Source organism: Daphnia pulicaria, chromosome 1 (genome assembly GCF_021234035.1).
Source record: "Daphnia pulicaria isolate SC F1-1A chromosome 1, SC_F0-13Bv2, whole genome shotgun sequence".
NCBI classification, from domain to species: Eukaryota; Metazoa; Arthropoda; class Branchiopoda; order Diplostraca; family Daphniidae; genus Daphnia; species Daphnia pulicaria.
Genome location: NC_060913.1, coordinates 1,083,731 through 1,106,626, shown reverse-complemented (window position 1 = coordinate 1,106,626; position 22,896 = coordinate 1,083,731). Strand labels below are relative to the sequence as shown.

Here is a 22,896-nt window from a genome sequence, read left to right as displayed (position 1 = left end):
ATACTCTTCTTTAAAAAAAAAAAAATTCTGATCCCTATACACCCCTTAGAATCGTGCCATTTTTACGACAGTTCACAGCGTTTCTTCAATTACCACTGTAACTGAGTCAATTTACTAAATTTCCTTAATTTAAAAACATAACAAATGTTACAACAAACAATACAAATGTTACAAAAAAAACTAATCCTTACATTTTTAGCACTTCTGGATGCCTTAATTACAACCTCGACCTTCTGAACGAATTTTGTCCTGAATGTTCAGGTAAGAGAACAAAAATTTTACCAAAGATTTTACATAACATTTCATTTTTTTTTACACTTATTTAGATGAAGCAATTGAACCAGAAGTCTTCCATCCACAAGTTGATCAGTCTGATTATGAATCTGGCGACTTCTTTTCTGGCGAAAGTGAAAGCGAGTCAGACACTGAAAGTCAACAGGAGAGTGACAAGGAAGAGGGTACTGATGAGGACACCAAAATTGATCTGGACAACATCAAGAAACAGGAGAAAGCAAGAGCTCGCAAGAAGAGATATCTGCAGATTAAAAAGAACAAGAAGCAAAAGCTGGAAATGTTCCCATTTGAACGTGGTCAACGTCCTTGAAGCTTGCACGAAAAGCGTGACCAAAGGTATAAAATCGCTACGGTAATATTCAGAATTACCTGATACGCAACCGAAGTAATTTCATCAATCAAGTGGATGCTAGGGTTTACATCAATCCATCCATCGGAGCATATCTGCTCGTCGACGCTGAAGCGCAGTATGTTTTCAATTCATTCCAGCCAAGTGCGGCGCACAGGTCAAATGAAATGGAATTAAATTGAATTATTTGGGTTAACAGGAGAGGCTACCAAGTGCCACGGAGTCCAATGCGATCGCAATCGGACAGCAATGACTACAACAGCGGGTCACCAACTGTCGCCAAAGAAGTTTGCAGAACAATGCTCGACAGGTATTTGAATTGTAGGAAAAAAAGTAATTCATCTGACATTCTTTTTTTGTAGATTCCGAAGAATCTGACTGCGATTAAAAATACAACAGCGAGGAAGGCGCATGAAATGGCAAATCGTCCCAGCAGGAATACTTTGGAAAGAAGGTCACAAATCAATCGGTCGATGCTAGTTCCGACAAATTAACAGTGACGGTTCAATTCAAAGCCATGATTGACGAGTCTCGAAAAAATATCAATAACGTTAGTATCTCGCTCAACTACAATCCAACAAGAGTAATTAAGTAACACTACATTCCAAACAAGAGTACGACGAGTCCGGATCTTCCATCGTTCACAGTAAATGCTTTTTACATTGTTATTAAAATATTACTCTGCTCCAAGCTACCACCCTACTGAGGCTCCTGTTTACAACACCCCCGAATATTACAACACAACCTTCGCATTAACAGTGACGGTTCAATTCAAAGCCATGATTGACGAGTCTCGAAAAAATATCAATAACGTTAGTATCTCGCTCAACTACAATCCATTGAAAGTTTGGCTTTTGTCTCATAATTGTAGAAAAAAAGTAATTTATCTGACATTTGTTTTGCAGATTCCGAAGAATCTGACAGCGATTAACAATATGTTCAGGATCTGCTTGTAGTATAAAATAACATAATTAGAATAAAAATTATGAATATTTACTGTTTTTTTTTATTCAAGACTATGACCCTGTAAAAGAACACAAAGCTTATAGAGAAGACCAGCAGAATGATGCAGAAGAGGAAGACGTGGATTCACAAGAAGAAAGAGATTCAAATGCTGATCTAGGTGACTATGATTACGCAGAGACAAGTTCTGATTCCATTGAGTCGCTCTCCTCATCTGCTGAGGAAGATAAGGAAGATGAAGAATATGTTCGTGCAAGAAAACTCTGCATAGTTCTTCTTTTTCCCAAATTCCATTTTTTTTAATTGTTTTGCAACGGAGAAAGATAGTATTGAACTTAGATTTCCCACGAAAACTTTGACAAAATTGACAGTGCGTCCACAACGATGCTGTGCGACCACGCGACTGAAGCATGGAGTCATGGACTGAAGGCCTTAATTACAGCCTTGACCCTCTGAATGAATTTTGTCCCGAATGTTCAGGTAAGAACAAAAATTTTACCCAAGATTTTAACATAAATTTACTTTTTTTTACACTTATTTAGAATAAGAAATTGAGCCAGAAATCTTTCTTCCTCAAACTGATCATTCTGATCATGAATCTGATCATGAATCTGAGCCTGACGACTACTTTTCTCACTGGCCAAAGTGAAAGCGAGTCTGGGAATGAAAGTCAACAGGAGAGCGACACAGAGGAGACTGATGAGGACACACAGGACATGACCAAGAAACAGGAGAAGGCAAGAGCTCGCAAGAAGAGGTATCTGAACAACAAGAAAAGCAAGAAGCAAAAACTGGACGTAGACAATCTGTCTAAGAAATTTAAGGAAGAATGCTCGACAGGTATTTAAATTATAAGAAAAAAAGGAATTCATCTCACATTCTTTTTTGTAGATTCTGAAACATCTGACTCAGAATAAGATTGAAGCAGAGGAAGGCGTGAAATGGCAAATCACCCCAACAATATAAAAAATTCTTGTTCCCCCTTTTCATTTGGGCCCTAATGTTTTTCCTGCTTATCATAATTTGTTCACATTCATCTCTGTCATTCATCATTCATCCTGTCATTCATCATCCCAATAAAATTGTTTCATAACCGAAAGAGTGGTATTCAACTTACATTGAGAGATGATGTCCTATGTGGTAACCGACAGCTATAACTCAGGTAATTGTCCAATGTTTCAGGTATCGATGTAGAGGCTTGCGAGAATAAGGAGCAGGTGACTAAAATAGAGGAACCAGTAGCAGAACCAGCAGCAGGACCAAGCCTCTCCCGAAAACGTCGTCTCGCCAGGAAAGCCAATCGTAAACCAAAAAAGTTCAATTTGGAAGAAGAGTTCAAAAAGCACTGCAGTACCTCGAATAAGTTTCCCAAAATAAAGTTCTATATCCCTTTAAAAAAAATTTATTTTTAAATTTCGATACGGATTGTCAATCCGTCTAAAACCGTTTAAAACGAGTATCATTTTATTTGGACTGTGTTAGGTTAGAGTCTGGGTGGTTAATTAGTTAATTAACACAATGTATTCGACGAGAACGGAAACGAGATCCTTCTACAAAGCAAGCCGAAAGCCCGAAACTAGACTGCCCCTCTCTCGGCCCGCTGCGCGCTGCTTCTCACGGCTCTAGCGTGCGACACCTAGCGGTCACGAGAAGAAGGGCACACTGACACAACAGACTGCAGAAGACGACTCGGCACGAACGAGTCAAAAAGTAAGAAAACAATAATAGTACAAATAACATCAAAATTAAAATTATTCATGGCTTTGAATACTATGTTATCTGTCTGTCGGCGAAAATTTGACATCGCCTCAACATCCCGAATCAAAAAATTTGTGCTGGAGTACTCAACCAGGTGCAAACAAATGATTATAAAATGTTACCTTTTTCCAACGGTAAAAGGAAACGTAAAATATAATAAATAAATTTTTCATTACATATTTTGGCCGGGAATAGATCTTTGGTTGAAGTTGGAAAATTGGAGATACCTAAAATTCAAGGAAAATATGATGCTGGCCAACTTTTCCTTCATCATGTTTTTGGCTACAGAGGTGTAATTCTTTTCCCCTGGGTAAATATTGTTTCCAAACTTAATTTTGATATCATAATTTCTTTAAATACTCTCAATGTTTATTTCAATCCAGTCAGCTAGAGTGTATGATCGAGATATTTTGGCAAACAAGAAAACTACAAAGTATGTACCCTTTATATTGTAAGGTATCTTATTGTAAACACATTATTCTTGGAAGACTATACTTTAGCAATGTGAATGTGAGGTAGTTCATCAATTCCAGCTACACCAACAATATCTCAACACAGCAGAGAATCTCAAACTTAGCTAGCTTTAGGATTTGTAAAATATTAATTCAACATGTCCACTCTAAATTCCATATTGCATTACTGTTACTGTAACATTTTCATTTCCATTGCCATTGAAAAAGGTCTAAGATTACTACTGTAAAAACGAAGTTTTGTTTTCCATAATATCTGTGCAAGGGACAAGCTTTTGCAGACATAGCTTACATATCATCTCTCATGAAATACTTGCTAATCCTGTACTTAAAAAAAAATACAGAACTCCTGATACTGATGTTAATACCTCTAATCAAGTTGGAAGAGAAGTAAAAGGGAAAAACCATACTTACTATCAGGTGCTCATTGATTCCCGCGACTGCCCTCATATTGTGAGTATTTAACTTTTCTTAAGCTGATGACCTTTTCAGTTTTCAGGAGCACATTTAGTAAAACTAGATTTTTGTTTATTAAGAGAGCACAAACAGAAGCGGTCACATTTTTAGGTCAACAAGAAAATAGCAAGTCGCTTTATGCTATTCCTGGTCTGGACTATGCTGCTCACGAAGATATCTTGCCGTATCGAACCACTGAGCACCAACCCTTAAGTCACGAGCTATTTGACAAATTTCTTATGCCTGATCCCGATAAAGGTTAATGTTTTCCCGCCCATCTACATTGCGAATCTACTATCGAATTTTTTTAACACGAATCATCGATATATAAAGTGCAGATCCTCCGTTTGAAGCAAGAGAGACGTTGCGAGCGTGGCAAGAAAGAAATCACCCTTGGCTGGAATTATCAGATGTACACAAAGAAACGACAGAGAATATCCGTGTAACCGTTACTCCTTTTTACATGGGATGCCGAGAATCCCAAAATTCAACTGTCTTTTGGGTTCGTTCCATTGGTAATGGGAATCAAATTTTTTACAAATGTAATTTTTAACTTTTGCAGTGGCGTTACTGTATCCGGCTCGAAAACTTGGGAGAACTGTCTGTACAATTACGTGAACGGCACTGGCGTATTTTCAGTCTTTCGGGTACCCTAGAAACGGTTCGAGGAAGAGGAGTAATTGGACAGGTAATTAACGTCAATAACCACCGTTCAAAATTAGAATGTAACATTAAATCGTTCTTAAGGAACCGGTCTTGTCACCCGAACAACCAGCGTTCCAGTATAGCAGCCATATTTCACTACAAGCACCATCAGGGCATATGTGGTAATTTCAAGTTATTTTTCACTATTTATTAAAGAGTACAACAGCCAAGTTCAAATAATTTATTTTTTTTATGAACAGGGGAACGTTTCGAATGGAGAGAGAAGATGGGCACACCTTTGACTGTCGCATCCCTCCCTTTTCATTGGAAAGCAAGAACGAGGATAATAGCTTGCCAACCGGCGTGGTTTAATGGAGTCGTTCATGATAATCATGAAATATGAACAACAACAAACTTTGTACATGAAAGACAACTGCTGGCTTTTTAGTTTTTTCTAAGGTTTTCAAAGATCTTCGTTCTAGAATAATTCTAGGGCATTTTTTTCGTTTTAGTGATGCGGTCAATAATTCGTTCTCGTGGCAATCATTCGTCGTCGTCGAAGTCGACGTCCGCAGGGCACTATAAGAAATCAATTATTAGAGTGTATAAGGGAGAGGACGGTTGTAAAACGTAATTTGACGGATAGAACTTGGAAAAAAAAATGAACTTACGTAAAAATCGATGTAACAGTTGTGGTTGTCTTCTACCTTGATCATGAATTGGAAACATATGAGCCCCGTATCGTCGATTCGTAGCGAAACCTTTTGCGCTATTCCAAGGGGTTTGATGGATGGTTTCATCAAGGAGAGCTTGTATCTAAAGTCAGAAATTGAGCTAATACATCGTGTACGCCTTATTATGTATGTGTATCTATTTCGTACTTAAAGGACACTGCCGAGGTACAACGAAGAGTTTCTATTACATCGCTCTCTTTCGGAATATCGACCTTGAAACCCAAAACGTTTAGAATTAGAACGCGCTTCACTAAAAACTTAACAACGTGATTTACATGATAAGTTCCTGAATGACCAAATGTTGTGATACGAAAATTTGACGAATCAGGTGACAAAGAAAACTGAACAGTATCACTAGTCGAGTCCAACTCACAAAACACCTCTATAAAAACAATAATTATATTAGGAAATTTCTGTCTTCTTTCAACGCTTAATTACCTTTAAGACATTCCGAACTCATAATGATACGACCGATGACGTTAGCCGACCCAAAATCGTAATCCAGGACAGGATCAAAATGAACTGTACGTATCTTGCAGTCAGTGATAACTCCTGATTCTTCCAGCCTGCCAAAAAAAAAAAATTATAATTCGAAATAAGTATAAAGAACGATTATTCTTTGTAGTTTTACATACAAGATAGAAACGGGAGTCCCATGGCCGTTATAGTAGAGTTTCAAGGCTGGTGTGCTGCCACTTTGAAGGTTGTTAGAGCCAAATACATTCAAACATTCCAGAAGCACAGTTAAATTAAGCTGAAATTTAATCTCATCTTCTTTAATAACATAACTCTAAATTTCAAAGAGTTAGTAAATTTTGTGAAAATTATTGTTTTTGTGAATTCTTTTTACTTGAAAAACTCCAGGCTCTATAAAGGCATTTAGCTGGACACTTTTCATGTCTTCAACTGTGACTTTTAATCCATCTCTAGTACAGCAAAATACGGAATTCTGAAAGGAAAGCAAAATCACAAGAAGGATGTAATAGGATTAGCTTTTGATCGCTAACAAAACATGTTTTCTCTGTATTACAATTCTTGAAGAATTTACCTCTTTGAAATTTATGGATTTGAGGATATGTGAGATAATTTTTGCATTATCCATACGTATCATCAAGATGTGACTTTGGTCTCCAGACGTGTTTTGAAATGGAAAATTTGGCATGGTGAATGTGGGACTCGTTTGCTCTTTAATGTTGTGGGAGTAGTTTTGAGAATTATGCAAAGGGTTCCTAAAGGATCATCCTGAAATGATCAGTGAAAAAATGTTCTGGTTAATAAGGCTAGGATTTTTTACAGAAAAATGTACTGCACAAAAAATGAACCGACCCAACTGTTACATCCACGAGAACTATGATTCGAGACGAATTATTCTAGTTTTGACTGAATTCAAAATCTGGTTGTGTTTATCACAATCAAATATACAGCACAATCAAATTTGTTTGATTTAAAAAGTGCTAAACTGTCTGCAATGGAATGGAAGTAAAAATTTCAAGTTTTAACCTCGAGACGACGAAATACCGGCTTATTGATTCAAACAGGAAAATATTGTTATTATTAAACAGAAAGTCAGAAACATTGCGGCGTTGTACAACGCGAGAAAACAACAGTTTAGAGATGGGGAATTCGAAAATGAGCACGCCCATTGGTCGTGTGCGACCATTGCGCCACCTAGAAATGTTTTGGCTTCCAAACATAGTTTTCAACTGATTAAGGCAGCGGGAAATGAATTTAAATGTAAAAGTCATGAAAAGATGAAATTTTAAATCAAATTACATAAAAGCAGTAAAGGACGAATGAAAAAAGAACCAAGTTGATGGCTGTTGATGTTTCGGAGCGAGGGAGAAAACTTGCCGCCAGTATCGTTGTTGTAGCGGTCGACGCGTGTACTCAGTTCGGTACCGCCTTAGTTGGCGGTGTTGAAGGGGAGCAGTTCTCTTTCACGTGCGAGGAGCAACGTGATAACAGATACAAGACAAAAAACAGCCCAAACGTCTTTTTCGGTGCTGAGACTTAAACCGTGAAGTGAAGTGTAATTCTTTTGTGGCTAAGTATGTGTGCAATCGAGTTTCGATTGTTTGATTTACCGGCATTTATAACCCAGTAATTCGGCACGTAGACTACTCGGCAAGCAGCAATAGTAGTAGCTTCGGCACCCCCAAGAAAACCTAAAGGCAAAAATCGGTGACGCCCATTTTGGTGACGTCATCGCTGGGACACGTGTAGCCTGGTGCCTCGCTTGAAGTGCGTAGTTTTTCTCGATAATATTATCTTGTGATGTAGTGTTAGTTTTCAAACGTCACTTTGGCGATCAGAGTGACTTTGGTTTTTCGACTAAATGCAGTATCTTTTGCCGATTTAATTCTTGTCACATTTAGTTTAGACATAAAAAGCAAGCAAACAAAGAGGCATTTTCCTCTTGTTAAAAGTTTTCTTTTGATAGACTATAGAGAGCTCATTCAAGGCCGCCAGCCTCGGGCCAAAATGAAACGAGTACTGAAACCCAAAAGCGAATGACCCTGTGTGCGTGCGTCTGTGTGAATTTTTTTTTTTTTTTTCATTTGATATTGATGCAATGTGGATCCTGGATGTCATCGTTGTTGTTCAATGCTGTTACACTGTTGACTAAAACTGTTTGTGTCTTCTTGACCCACAGGTCTAACACTCAGCGGCTGGTGGTTGTCCAACAATGAGTTTGGAGATTCTCCTGGAAGCCGCTCTGTTTGTAGAGCGACAGACCCAAGGTAATTGCTTTGCACAAGTTTAATCTAGTCCCCGTTCCCTCCTAGGAACAAGCAGGATTGCTCATACTGACATCAGTTTGTGCATGCAAAGTCTTTATAATATCAGACTGCTTAGAAGCTCGTGCACCCCCAGTCTTGAATTTCTCGAGCTCTGCAGAGCCAAAGGTTGTGAATCAGTTCCCTATTGTGTTTGGTGTTGGAGGATATGAGCTCATCAATCTTTTGGTTTTCTGGCCTTTGAATCTGTAATTGCCCCCGCCAGGTGCCTCTGTTGGAGCGTGTCTTTTTTATTTTATTTCTTCTTCTTCCCCAACGTCACACTACGGTCATCGAGAATGTCGACATCGATTGTTGACCTCGATCTCTACGAAGTTAGAGCCTGCGCATTGGCATTTTGACGTTGGCAACAGTCCATTCAAAAAAGCTCCTCCTCCTCTTTTATTTTTCCAGGCTCGCCAAGAACAAGCAAGAACGGGTGTCGGGAGTGGGAGAGAGAGAGGTGGGTGAGGAGAGCGATCTATTTGCGCAACTGCGAATCTCGGGGAGAGTGGCGTGCGTGCGCGGGTAACACGCCGAAATAGATCCGAAAAAAGGGTGGCAAAGCCCCGCCCACTTCGGTTCCCCAACCCGCACGTGCTAACCAGTGTGTGTGTGTGTGTGTATCCCGCTCGGACTGGGAGGGTGGTGGTGTGCATTGTAGAGCGGATGGGGGAGGTCAAGAGCTAGATAGGAAAGAGAGAGAGTCCGGGAGTGAAAACAAAGTCGTCGCGCACGCAGCCAACGACATGGCTGATTATATAAGAGAGGGGGGAGGGAGGGAGAGCGTGCGGTAACGGGTGGCAAGTGATGATGGTAGGTGGAGGAAGAGGAGGAGGAGAAGGAGGTCGCCACTCACGCCGTAGTGCAGCCGCAACGGATACTGGCTCACCAGTCTACGATCGAAGGTCGGCTAGTGCGGAGAGAGAGAGACTCTTTTATATATTATCATTTTATTTGTGTGAGTGTGGCTCCCCGTGTGTGGACGTGTGTGTGTGTGTGTATGTTTGGGAGTTTGCGCGCGCGCATCTTGTGTGTTACGACGTCATCGCCACGGTGGTGGTGGTGGGGGGCCCCTGTGAGTTATTTTGCAATGCGTTGTGACTGTTGAATGCGACTCGGCAACAATTTTTCCCCTCCCAGTGGTCGTCGTTTTGTTTTTGTTTTTGTTTTTTCCTCTGGGGCGCATTGGAAACTACGGGCCGTTTCGAGTTGACTAGCGGATGGTGAATGAATCGACTCATATCCAGTTACAATCGATGGTCATGGGGGTGTTTGCTACGGAGGAGTTGGTGGGTCGTAGCAGCACCATGACTTCGGCACCCAAAAAGAAATGGATCCAACATTACATGCAAGGTATCACGGCCCATTTTTTCCTCCCCTCCCCTCAGCCATGCAGCAGTGATGCAAGAAGCGGGGCGAAGGGCACTTTGCCTTTCCCCCCCTGTGATCTCTTCGTCTTGGGCAATGGGCCAGGGACTGTGGTGGCCAGAGCACAGCCACTTGCCTGTGTGTGTGTGCGTGAGTCCATTGATCTGAACACGTGAACATCTCACGTGCCATTCCATCACAGGCCTTTTTTTCTGAGATGAAGGCAAATCGGCGGGCGAGAGCAAAATGGGTGTGTGGGTTGTGGTGGTAGTCCAGTGGTGGGGGCCCTACTTGTTTATTTTCTTCTGCTTCTTTTATCCTTTGCCATATCAGTCTCTCAGCCCGGCCGGGCAATCGCACTCTCTGTGTCTCTGCCCTCTTCAAGGCCAGGCTGAGCTCAGGGACGTTTGAGACTTTCCTAGAAGTGTTTCTCTTCGGTTTATCCGGCCCTGGTAGGTGACCGATAAGGACGGAAGGCTCTGGCTGTTGTTGTGTGTGTGTGTCTGTGTGTGTTTCTTTTTTTATCTTTTGTTGTTGGTTAATTTTTTCTTGGGTTTTCTCAATTAATTTTTGTTGAAAAACGTCACAGTTTGTAACGTTTGTGTTTTTTGTGTTTAATTTAGGTGAAGAGCCCAACGGACAGCCGGACCAGACTCTGATCGGTGAAGAAGTCGGCACCAAATTGGTTTACGGTTCGAACGTATCCAGCGGATCTGCTCTGCGTCGGGACGAGAGCCCGTCGTCGTCGGTCATCAACCATGGCGGTTACTCTGCGCTGGACCATCCCACGCACGTCACCAGCGTCATCCAGCGCTCGGGTCCTCCGTCGACTCCGTCGTCTTCCGCTTACGCAGTCAACGGCTCGCGTAATCTTGCCGCGGCTTTCTACTCGTACCAGCAGGCCAGGAGCCGATCGCCGAGTCCGGCACGGGGCGGCTCCCACTGCAACGGAGGAGTTGCCCCGGCCGCCAATGGTGGGCAACGGGCGACGGCCGCTTCGCCACTACATTCCCATTCCGTTTCCAACGGCAGTTCGGCGGCTTCGTCTCAGCGGTCTTACCAGTCGTCTCCCAAGATGATGCTGGACGCGGAGCCCTACTCGCAGCACGTGCACGCCGGATACCTGAACAGCGTGGCCTCTTCGTCGAACCTTCATCATTCCTCCTCTTCCTCCAACTCTTCGTCAACCCATCCCTCCTACTCCAGGGTGGACGACCTGGCCTCGAGGAGTCACCGACTTGAGGAGGCCTTGCTGCGGGCGAGCCGTAAAAGTCCACCCGTTCCAGCACCAGCCAACGCTCTTCCTGTTGCCACTGCGGCGGCCGTGGCCGTGGCCGCCTCCTCGTCATCGTCGTCGTCGTCCTCGTCGGCCGCCACGGCCCATTTCAATGCCGGCAACAGCGGCAGGACGTCCGCCGACGAGCTCCTTGAATTGAAGAAACGCAGCGGGTAATGACGTCAGTGTGTTTTCACGTTGTTTTGTTGTTGTCCCACTTATCTGGGGGGTAGACACCAAAAAAAAAAGAGAAAAAGATCCTTAGAATTTTGAACCAAAAATAAGGAGAAGGTGAAAGCTAACTGGATGTTGATTTCCAACACACACAGGGCGGGGACGCGCGAAGTTCACAACAAGTTGGAGAAAAATCGGCGGGCTCACTTGCGGGAATGTTTCGAGTTTCTACGGAAACAGCTGCCGGCCATCGACGACAAGAAGCTGTCGAATCTGGGCATCCTCAAGAGCGCCCTGCGCCATATCCAGGTAACCAAAACCAATACCAAAAAAAACGCGGGCGTTCATCTCCCTACCGCCTTAAAAAACAGCTGCTAACCAGACCCCTCTCTCTTCAATGTCACACACTCCACACAAGGAGCTGTTGTTTTTTGGGCTTGTTTGGGCGAATGGTGGGTGACGGACACAGCGATCCCGGTCATATCGAGTTTTCTTTTTTTATTAGGTAAAGGGGGGACCCTTTAGACGAACGCACACACATGCGGACCCCGAGTGCGCACATTATCAGGGATAAGCGATCGAACACTTGCATATCAAGTTATTTACGCGTGTCTGATACACACCACTTGGGAAAGTGGTGGTGGTGGTGGTGTCGGGGGAGGGGAGGTTGGGCTTGTATGGATTTTCCTTGTTGTGATGACGAACGCAGAGCCTGGACATCGATCGTTTTCGGTTTAGTTTTGGGGGGTGGGAAGACAGAAAATACGTCGTTTTTTTTTTTTTTTAAGAGCTAATTTTATTTGTTGATATTTATATTTTATTTCAACGATGACCTCGATTGGGTTTTTGAAAATGCTTGTTGTGTGTGTGTGTGTGCATGGCTTCGGTTTTTATTTTTTTCTGCTGGCGCAATTCAGTCGACATTGTATGCGACGGATCGTCTTCCGATTGGCTTATCCGGTAGTGCGCAGGCGGTGTCGGGAGAAAGCTTGCAAGGAGCCTCAGTATAGTCACCTGACGACAGTTGCCATGGCAACGGCAGTGCGGAGAGAAAGAAAAAAAGGCGAGTTAAATGGATTTTCTCAATGTTGATTTGGCAATCGGTTGAAGGCAAGCAGTCTTTTAAGTCGTCTGTATAGGGGGGGGGGGAGAGGTGGAGAGTGAGGAGGAAGGGCGATGGCTGTCCTTGATCACCGGAGCTATGAATAGTCGGCCAGCGCGCTCACCTAGGTGCATCTCGATGGATAATAGGATTGGAGTGAGGAGGTTCGAGGCGGGTAAGCGGGTGGCGGCGGTGGGGAGTGTCGACGCTTTCTGCCGCTCGTATACGTGACGTCTAGCAACAAGCAGCTCAGTAAAGAACCTCCACGCTGCCATGTGTCTTGGCAGCACCGAAAATAATTTTCCCCCCTTACAGCAGCAGCATTGCTGGCTCTCTCCCACAGCTCACGGCTTGGCAACAAGCGAGAGAGACAAAGAAGCTGCCACTCTAAGGCTGTTTGGGCGCAACCGACTAGCACACGCAGAGCTCTCGCAGGGAGAAGGAAAAAAAACTGCGTGATACAACGGGTGACCGCGCATCCCACTCCTTTTTCCCCTAACAATATGTTGTTGTTTTTTTGTTTTGTTTTTTGACGTCAGCATTCTTCGTCACCTTTGAATCTCTAGGGAGGAGAGCGCCATTGGGAGTTATTTTTTGGGTTGGGGGGTTGGTAGGATTGGACTTGTTTTTGTTTGAACTCCCTTTTTGTTATCTCTCCGCGAATACCTCAGTTCACAGTCTTGGGGGCCATAAGTAAGAGAGCAGCGGGATAGAATAGAGAGAGAGAGAGAGTTTTTGTGTGATCAACATTGCCCGAATGAGTAGGTTGTCGGGGCGACGTTGCCGCTCGCTTTTTCCTATAGATTTTCCAGTGGGGGGCCAGCAACTGGACGGATATAGCGAAGCCTATCGATCGCCTTCTCGGCCGGGAATGAGACTCTTGCCAGGCTAACAAATGAGAACATGTATAAAAGTTTACCGTCGTTGCTGCCCACCCCCTCACCACAGTCGGTTCAACATGTTTTTGTAATCAAATGGGACGCTATCTGTTGTGCATTTTTCAGTGTGTGGCATGGGCCGGGGCGGGGTTTAGGTTTTCTAGTTTGCCCGTCTGGCCCCGCCGTGGGTCTGTACGTCAGAGTTTTCCCTTTCCATTTTGATTGGAGATTGGGTCGATCATGTGACCTTGCCTTTTATCATCCCGAATTGTATTCTCCGTCGAGGGTTGATTATCTAGTCTGGAGAGAAAGTGGCGGTTCGTCGACTTGTTTGTTCCTTCATTTTTCCAGGCCAGCAGCACAGCGGAGCAGAGCAGTAGGCGAGGACCTTGGAACTTGTTTACTGTTGGACCACATTTTCAATATGGGTCCGCCTTTCTCTCTTGGCGTACAAGTGAACCGGTCCCATTCACAATGGCCCTCTCCTTCTCAGCGTTTTGGATAATCTATTTTAGCTTGGACTCCCTTTTTTTCTTACAATCCTAGGGGTCGGTTTATTTGGTGGAATCCATTCCGTCAACAACCCGTTTTCCCCTCGCCGGTCGTTCCGGGGGTCTTCCATTTCGAAATCGAAGAGAGAAAATAAAAAGGGAATGTGATGGAAAAGAATGTAAAGGCCGACTGGGAGAAATCGTCATAGGCGGAAGCGTAATCTTAGTCGATGTGATACAAAACTAAAATAGGAACAAACATGACAGTCACTGCCCACGTGATACAATCTCACATCAACTCCGTAAATAGTCCGGTGGCCGTGTCCTCAATGAACTTTGCCCATCTGTCCGGAATAAATTTCCAAAATTATTATTTTTATTTTATGTATTTTTTAATGGAATTTTTAACATTTCAAAATGGCGACGCCGTACCCGTTGGGAAAAGTTGATCTACGCGAAGAAATAAAGAGCGGGCGAGAGTCGATCGGGTTTCCAAGCCGATCGGGTTTGCGTGTCTAGTCAGCACCTCGGCGTTCTAGTCACAGACGATGCGGTCAGTTCAAAGGTCTTTTTAATCAGCCATGAAACTTTCGCCGTCCGCCGTCGATGAGAGTTGCCCGGCAGCGACTTATTTTGCACGACTTTTTATTTTTCACACAACCAGTCGCGATATAGAGAGAGAGAGATGGACGTGACCTCTTTGGCGCTGTGCCACTAAGTATAAAGCCCGCCCGGCTTCCAACCGTGTTGTTTTGTTGCCCCTACACGTTCGCTGTGATTCCCGCCGCGCAGCCTATGCGGATTGATCCGACACTTTTTCTATTTTCTTGTATTTTGAACCTTGGCTCTGATTTGTGTTTTGTCTAGACGTTGAAGAGAAAAGAGCGCGAATATGAGCACACGATGGAGCGGCTGGCGCGGGAGAAAATCGCTGCCCAGCAGCGGTTGGCCGCCCTGCGAAAGGAAGTTCCCAGCATTCCTGGCTACAGCAACGAGGCCGGCTCGCTGGATTTGACTAGCGTCGTCCCCGTCGTCCTCCACAGCCAGCAGGTGCAGATGATCCAGCAGAGTGAGCGTGACTCGCCGCTGACGTTCGCTAACGTCCAGGCCCACACGATCCGCGAGGAGAACCACTACCGGCTCTCGGGCGGGGCCAGCAGCAGCACCCGCACTCGAGACGGAGACCAGGAGAGCAATTCCGGAACGTCGACGGCCTCGGAAGGCGGAGATGCCAGCGATCGCGACCATCTGACGGCGACGCCGACGATGACGACGGAATCCTACCCTCAGCGGCACCTTGTCGTCCGGCCTGGCAACTCTGCCGAACAATTACCGGGCGCCGGCCAGGTATTGGTCAACGGTCGGCAGCTGCCCGCTTCTCCCGTCCCCGGCTCGCTGAAGCGTCCGCACTCGGTCCTGGCCAACGGCGTCGGCCAGGAGGAAGAAATGGGCTCGAACGATCCCGATCACTCGCGGCCGCACATCAAATACGTCCGAGCTTCCACGACCAACAACACGACGGTGTCGTATGCGACGGCGACGACCGTGTCCCATGCGGCCACTTACGTCACTATGGTGCCCACGACGGCCGGCGGCGTGCTGGAGCTGGCCGGCGTGCCCATCGAGACGAGAGAAGGGGCCGCTTCTATGGCGGCGATGGCTGGCGGCGGGACGGCCCTCTACCACGTCCGTCACCCATCGGCCATCGCCTTCGCCACCTCGGCCGGTGGGCACCACGTCCAGCTGGCTACGCCGCAAGTCCTGGCTGCTCACCACGGCGTCCAGCTGCTCACCCACGGCCCATCGCTCAAATTGCTGACGGCCGGACCGACAACCGGTTCCGTACGGGTCATTTCGGCCAGCGACGTCTCTACCTCATTGCAGCCTCTAATGGCTGTCCATACTTCTTCCTCCGTTACGGGTAAATTACTGTTTATTAAATTTGATTGGCCGTTATTGTTCTTAATGTTTTGTTCTCTCCTCTGGGGCCCCGTTTAGGTAGCAAAAGCGGCGAAGAAATCGCTTTGCTGAACGGAACGGCGACGACAACGACATCAGGGACGGTCTTTTGTACTCCGTCTGGCGTAGTGATACCGAGTTTGGTAGCCTTGCCTCCGTCGGAAGTTTCGGCCAGCAGCAGCAGTGGCGGCAGCATGCCGACGAATTATGAGCTGCCGCGACTGCCCACTTCCATGTCGACTCATTTCAAACATTCGTCCACTATTCCTAATAGTTCTGCAGGTAATTCAAAAGTTCAAAATGACGCCCAGCCGGGCCCGCCATTTCCTCGTTTACTAATGACAATATTTTTTGTCCGTCCATTTTTATTGTCTGTTGTCTGTCTGGGCGCCCGCAGTATTGAGTTTACCCAACGGGTTGCTGAAGGCTACCGTTAATCGATCGTTGCAACCGGTGACGACGACAGGTAACGAAACAAAAAAAATCTAAAGTTTAAAAATTGAGGTCGTCCCCCTGCTGTTGGAAACACACGTGGGGGTTTTTTCTCTCTTTTTTATCATTGCACCTCTGAATTATTATTGCCCATAGGTGTGACTCACGTCATGACGCCGATAGCCGTCACGCGGTCTCTACCTCTGGTCACCAACATGGCCGTCGTGGGTCAATCAACTAAACACGTTGCCCACATTCTGACCAATTCATCCCTGGACAAGGTGACTGACTCGAATTGCGTAGTTTTATTTTGGACATTTTAAATTGTGTTTTTTGAAAATTTGATCAAGATGGGACTGCTGAAATCCGGATCTATACCCATTATTGGCGGGCAGTATTTGACTCCGGCGTCCGGCAGGCAGCTTATGAAGCCTGTCGTGGTGGTGGCCGCACCTCCGTCGACTTCGCCCACTACGACGCAAGTCGTCGTGACGCCTCGTGACGGATCGGCCGCCGCTGCCACCACTCGTCCATCCACCCCTCAGACAAAGTACCCTCCGACGTAGGAAACGATTCAATCCCCTTCAATCCCTCCCCCTATAACTTTCCCCCCCCCCCCCTCACCCTCACAATTTTTCAATCAAGTTTTTTTTTCGCCTTTTTGTTCGTCTTGAGACGGGCGCGTGGAGGAGCACACCAACTCGAGTACAAGCCATAGATTTAATTAACATACAAATTATGAATAAACTAAAAAAAAATTTTCAAATTCACCTTTTTCTTTTTCTCTCTCCCCCCACCCCTTCCTTAGCCAATCGTATCCGCCGATGACTTGTGTTGTCTCTCGATCGTCCAACACAAACATGCACACACAGTGTCTATTTCGCTGAGAGGTTGATTATCCCCCCCCAGACCCATTTATATTGTCCAAAATTTTTTTTCCTGATTCATTCGTTGTGACTGTGTGTGTGTGTGTGTTTATTTGTTTGTTTGTTTGAGAGATACGTGCTCACACTGTATCTCTTTTTCTCTCTCTCTCTAGGGTGGACATCTTGATTTTTTTCCTCCCAAATAATTTTTTTTTCTCTATCTCTTTCCTTTTAAATAGCATGTTCTGCTTTTGTTGAAACTTCTTTTAAACATTTTTTTTTTGTGTCTGACCCCCCTATTGAGTTTTTCTTATTTTTCTTTTTGGCTAAAAGGTTAACCCTGTGTGTGTTCGGCGCAGAGAATAAAAAAAATTCTATGATTGCAAATCAATCGCAAAAGAAAAAAAGAAAAACGACAAACAAAATAATTTTTAAAAAAGAAGATGATCATCCCCCCTTTTTTGTGCTTTTCCCAAACGGAAAAATTCAATTGAAAACCCAAGTCCTGTGATTTTTCGACAAGTCTATCTCTCTCTGCCGACTCGATCGCACATTCGATTGTGTTCCAAAGGAAAGAAAACAAAAATCAATTTGACATTTCTTGGTCAACCGACGACTTGAGACGACATCCGGAGAAAAAACGACGGATCACATTGGACCTTTGATTAGACACAATTTATACATACAAAAGAAAAAGGAAAAACTTGTTGGACGAATGGGAATATGTTTCCGTTGTTATTGAGGATCGAGTTGTACATATAGAAAACGAGCCCTTGTGTTATTTTTCTCTTTGTCTAACCTCACATTCAATTTCTTTCAACTTTAATCCTCAGTGTCATTTTTCTTTTTCATCATGGCGTTATTCGCAAATTTGTATTTGATAGGCAAATTGCAGCCTATCACCTCTCCCTCCCTCAACTAGTGCAGAATTTTTCTCTCCCGAATTCCCTCTTCCCCCCATCTTTTTTTTAATGGCCGTTGTTTGTTTCTCTATTGTGGTTGAGTGTATTTCGTTTGTTGTTAGACATGTAAATACAATCAGTAATGTATTGCCGCCATCTTTTTGTGACCAATCACTTCTTTTTTTTTCTCAATCGACAAACCAGCCGACCAGTTCGTGATCATCAGTTGAATGAAGAATTTGAATGACGTTTTAGCCGCCTAGCGTGTGATCTACTTGTTTTTTTTTTCCCCTGCTGTTTCGTAATTCTGCGGCTTGGACGGGCGTAAAACCACGTAAAATCACAAACGTCATTTGCTTTTTTTCTTTGAAATATCCCGAAAATGGCTAGAAGAATTTAATTCAACGTCCGTTGTTTCTCTTTTTTTTTAAAATTATTTCGTAGAAAGACGGGAGAGATTCTGTTCGGCCGCCAGTTTTCTATTTTGTATACGACAATGAACAATGGAGCGGGGCGTTTTTAAAAAAAGCTAGGCAATCGCGGCCTTGGCCATCTCTTTTATTTGGCCGGGGCAATCATAGTTATTAGTTGTCGTTTCGACGAGAAATTACACAAGTGGATCCGCATTTTAAATTTGTTTCGCTTGTAAGGAAAAAAAATAGTGGCTCACGTGTTGTTATTGTTTTTTTTTGTTTTTTTTAATGGTGAAGGAGGACTGCGAGTAGACCGGTAGATGTCAGTTGGGGGCCGCTGGAATCCGAAATCTCTTCTGGCGGATAACGTCGCCACTCCTTTAATTAGCGTCCGCCGGATAAAAGAGCGTGGCCATAGACCAGCAGCTAACTATGTATTTTGTTTCTATAGATGTTATTCCAACCAAAAAGTAGTAGACATGCAAAAAAGTCTTGCTGCGCAGTTTACGCCGATGCGGACCACTGCGGCCGATAGTAGAACGAAAATGTTTATTACGCTTGACACTTAACGTAGGTATAATCCTTTGTTCGAGAAGCAGACGGTTCTTGAACTAAATAAAAATTAGAGCGATGCGCATTAAGTAGGGTTATTTAAGCGGTTGCGCGTTTTTTAATTATATTGATTAAAAAAAATGCTTAATGATGAATGATAAAAGTTAAATAAAGTTAATTTTTGCTTAAAAGCTTAATAACTACTAAACGGGTGGGAATTTTGTCTTTCTGCAAACGCAGGTAAATACGGCGTGCAGAGACGAACATGAATATATTTTTTAAAAAACATATTCTTAAGGCCTTTTCCAGATTTAGATCTGGAAAGTCGCTCCGGGATTTCTGTCTACTTGAATCGTGGATCGATTGTTAAAAAGAGAAAAATTATACAATTTAAAAAAAAAATGCAAAGAAAAATAAATATTGGATAAAAAAGCAACAATTTTATACATCGAAGTTGCGACTGCTGTTTTGACTGTTTTCCACAATCACCAATTCACCATTTGAAACTAATGAAATTTAAACAACGAAAATATTTCCAAGCAAAGAAGGTGAACGGATCTACCGACTATGTATTTCTATCGATGCTGTTCAAAAAGTTTGGCTTATACAATCACAGCTTATTTGTGCGGTGGGAAAGTGAACTCAATTCACTGCAGCAGGCAACGTAACAAAAAAATAAGGCCTACGGGTGACCTGACCTTAATGTTCGATTGTTAGGTGTTGCAAGATTTCAACCTCAACTGTGTTGCGAGATTTCTTTAAAACTCAAATATTCAATCTTGCAACACTGTTGTGGGAGCTCTTTTCATACGGAAAAGGGGGTCACAAAAACTTGTTTTATGCACCTAAAATTAAGTAAAAATTCACGGTAAACGGCGAAGGGCTATATAACATTATGGTATAAAATAGAAAAATCAATATGAAATCCATGTACCCGAAAATACGTGTGTGTGAAGCACGTAAACAGTAGGGAAACGGAAAAAATGACTGATCACCCTCCCGATTCGGATGACCTGACCCCTACCGGCAAGCAGGAGCTCGCTTCAGACGATTCCTCTCAGGCTTATGGAGCCGATCACAGACTTTACTTCTTAGTCAATGGCCGTATTATTACAATAGGGTCGTTGCATGAAATTTCGATTTGTTTTAAAAATACTTCATGAGAATCAGTTTTTCACGCTGATTCTCATGGTATTTTTTTATTTTTTTTTTAAATCAATCGAAGTGTGTGTTTTTCTAGTTCAAAGTTCGAATAAGCGCCTCCCATTTCAAAACTGGGTCTCAGCCATTTTTGATGGGCGGTGCTTAATTTCTGATCAATTTGTAGACGACGCTCACCAAAATCACCCTTTTCGTATTTCCCCTTAAGGCCCTAAGGGCGAAAGAGGGTTGTATTCAGCCGTAGGCAGTACGAAAAGGGCTTCCACAAAGAACTTGAAGTATTCTTGTGGGCTGTCATTACTTTTGTCATTAGTTTCCGGCCCTAAAAAAGATTGGTCAGACGAGTAGACTCATTGATATATTTTAAAATTTTATACTTTACTCTAGACAAGTGACGCAAATACGAGTCCATTGTGGGTTCAACTTCAGACACCTAAAAAGGATTTTTATATCATATAAATTACTTAGGTAAGTTTTTCTAACATTGAAAAACTTACTTGTAACATTCCCATTGTTCTTCAGTAGATTGATCCATTTTAATCCGTATAATCCGGTTTGACAAAGAAATTTAGTGTATGGAGAGAATACGAATGGTGCTAGAAGTAGCTAGTGCATGACGCGTGGTTTGCGAATGCACTTTCGTACGCAGCCCCCTAGTGGGACTAAAAATGTTTCAAAGCCTTTTTATTAAAAATGTTCTGACAGGTGCACCACTCAACGCCCACATAGCACTCAGCAGCTTGACCCCAGCGATTGCTCCTTCATGATATCCTTCGTGGTTGTTGCCACCGCTGCTTCTATTATCGTCTAATTTTCTCCATAGTCGTCGAATCCCATAAAACAGGAGAGGCCTACCAGGTTTGTTGGTTTCATTCTCTTATTCCAACGTATTAGGACAGCTGCATTTTTTGGCCCTGCATCTGCGATGATGGTCCGTTAGTCTGGAGTTCGAATGCTCACAATGACCCGTGCTCCCGTACCTGGATCTCTCGGCGTCAATCGCTCTTTGGCGTCAACGACGACCACAGCACGACGACCGCCACAAAAAATTTCATCCGACAGTCACCACCATTTCCAGGACGGCTTCTAAAAAGGAGAAGTAAAACTAATTTAGTCGTCGATCCACTCACGGATGAGTCTTCATTAGTTGAGAGTTTGTATAGCAGTTAAAAGTAATTACGCTCAATCTCATTAGGCCATTTAGAGCCGAGTCCAAGCGAAAGCTCAAACAGTGACGTGGAGGTGACCAAAGATTTGAAAATTTCGCATGGAAATTCTTTGTTGATGCGGTCGCTACTGGATCTCACATCCCTCACCTTCCGCGATCGGTTTCTACCCTGATTGCTTTTTCAGTGACGATGACTCGGGGAAATTGCGACGGCCAGCAAAAGCGTGCGGAACCGTGCGAGCTGTCGTCCAATAACTAACCAGCAGACTGTGGCCGCCGCTGTCTGCACAAACAATCCTTATCGAGAACCGAAGAAACCAAGCGAGGTCATCAAATTGGGGCTCAAATGAGAAAAGAGCGAATGCAATTACGTTGCCTTTGTCAATTTGCCGGCAACGAAATCCTGACCTCGTCGAGATTGGCTCCTACAGCCATGGCATCAACTTCTCTTTCCAACAGCGGTGGAAAAAGTCCCGCCTCTTCACATTTCTCTTAAAAGTCGCAATTGGGTCGTTGTTAACTGTCCGAAGAAGGACATTTAATGGAAACAGTGGAAAAGTCGACACGAATCAGCCAAAGAGGATGAATAAGAGAGGTAAAAATTGTCTCTTCATTTCAATTCAATTTCTTAAACAAAGAATTGTGTTCGAATCAGGTGAAAAGAAGAGCGTCAAGCGAAATAGCGATCGCCACAAGTTTAGTTCTGGATATGCGGATGGAAGCGACGAGAGAGAGGAGACGAACAGCGGGAGGATCTTCGCTCCATCGAAGAAATTGAATCCGATTCTTCCTTTGATTGAAATTGAAATTGAATCCGAATCCGTTCAGCTTTTTCGGTGATAGGCCAAAGCGCTATTTCATTTGGATCAGAAGACCAAATTTCGAGAAAGGAGTAAGAGTCAAACTCGATATTTTTTGGTTGTAAACCAATTTTTTTTTCATAAACTCATAACAACTTGTTTATGTAATCAACAAAATAATAATGTTACACATCGGAAAAGGAGTTCTGATGTGTAACATTTTTATTAGAAAGAACGAAAAGAAAATTAATATTGGGAAAACAGATATGAAGGGAGGCAGACAAAGAAGAAGAGATTTCTTACACGAACGACCGACAAATAGTACAACAAAAGTTAGCTACCAGCTTACTCCAGCAGTAGCCTCAAACAGAGAATTCTGTCAGTTACCACCTAAAACATCTGCCAACTGATTGCCAACTCATCTATCAATGTTGGAACCACAACATTGATGTAAGTTTAATACTCTTTTCCGTTGTGAAACATTACAAAGAATGAAAAAAATTGGGAAAAATAGACAAAATGGGAAACATTCAAGGCAGAGGAGATTTTAAAAACAAACAAAGGGGATGTAAAGATTTTTTATGTATATTTGAAAAAGAACGGCCGTTTTGTAATTTCAATTTTAACGAACGTCATCTTAGCTGTTCGATTCATCTTCTGAATCTACAAAAAAATTGTAATGGAAAATTAATTTGTGTTCTAACAGTTACATAATAAGTGTTGCACTTGGCAGGGTGGAACCAAGAGGTAAAATAAGAAAGAGAGGAGACAAGAAAAAACATTTTTGATAATTTATGACTTTTTTCATGGGAATCGTCATCATTTGTCGTCTTCGTCATCTAAAAATAACAAAAAGAAACAAGATGAAATGCTGTTTCTCATTTTTTTACTCACACTAAAATCCT

At 43.4% G+C, this 22,896-nt stretch overlaps 3 protein-coding genes across 11 annotated transcripts; 2 read left to right on the top strand and 1 right to left on the bottom strand.

Moving 5' to 3' along the window:
- The first annotated feature begins 3,275 nt into the window (after window positions 1-3,275).
- On the top strand, window positions 3,276-5,791 carry LOC124351623 (polymerase delta-interacting protein 2-like). The gene is made up of 9 exons (XM_046801951.1): window positions 3,276-3,458; window positions 3,560-3,674; window positions 3,748-3,797; window positions 4,179-4,287; window positions 4,371-4,548; window positions 4,629-4,792; window positions 4,853-4,978; window positions 5,038-5,117; window positions 5,196-5,791. The coding sequence occupies exons 1-9, from the start codon at window positions 3,364-3,366 to the stop codon at window positions 5,305-5,307; spliced, it is 1,029 nt and encodes a 342-aa protein (XP_046657907.1). The 5' UTR covers window positions 3,276-3,363; the 3' UTR covers window positions 5,308-5,791.
- LOC124351640 (cell cycle checkpoint protein RAD1-like) lies at window positions 5,163-7,601 on the bottom strand. Of its 4 annotated transcripts, none has more exons than XM_046801954.1 (9): window positions 7,443-7,601; window positions 6,718-6,911; window positions 6,520-6,618; window positions 6,305-6,459; window positions 6,108-6,235; window positions 5,945-6,051; window positions 5,817-5,881; window positions 5,607-5,751; window positions 5,163-5,514 (listed from the first exon to the last, which is right to left on the bottom strand). In XM_046801954.1, the coding sequence occupies exons 2-9, from the start codon at window positions 6,829-6,831 to the stop codon at window positions 5,479-5,481; spliced, it is 849 nt and encodes a 282-aa protein (XP_046657910.1). In that variant the 5' UTR covers window positions 6,832-6,911; window positions 7,443-7,601; the 3' UTR covers window positions 5,163-5,478. The 4 variants fall into 4 exon arrangements, with proteins under 4 accessions (XP_046657910.1, XP_046657909.1, XP_046657908.1 ...); XM_046801953.1 differs by lacking the exon at window positions 7,443-7,601 and adding an exon at window positions 7,170-7,278; XM_046801952.1 differs by lacking the exon at window positions 7,443-7,601 and adding an exon at window positions 6,996-7,272.
- LOC124351557 lies at window positions 7,585-18,053 on the top strand. Of its 6 annotated transcripts, none has more exons than XM_046801949.1 (9): window positions 7,585-7,717; window positions 8,323-8,410; window positions 10,441-11,266; window positions 11,423-11,576; window positions 14,606-15,659; window positions 15,737-15,979; window positions 16,095-16,163; window positions 16,286-16,410; window positions 16,480-18,053. In XM_046801949.1, the coding sequence occupies exons 2-9, from the start codon at window positions 8,356-8,358 to the stop codon at window positions 16,693-16,695; spliced, it is 2,742 nt and encodes a 913-aa protein (XP_046657905.1). In that variant the 5' UTR covers window positions 7,585-7,717; window positions 8,323-8,355; the 3' UTR covers window positions 16,696-18,053. The 6 variants fall into 6 exon arrangements, with proteins under 6 accessions (XP_046657905.1, XP_046657904.1, XP_046657903.1 ...); XM_046801948.1 differs by lacking the exon at window positions 7,585-7,717 and adding an exon at window positions 7,786-7,910; XM_046801947.1 differs by lacking the exon at window positions 7,585-7,717 and adding an exon at window positions 7,917-8,189.
- Window positions 18,054-22,896: the final 4,843 nt, after the last annotated feature.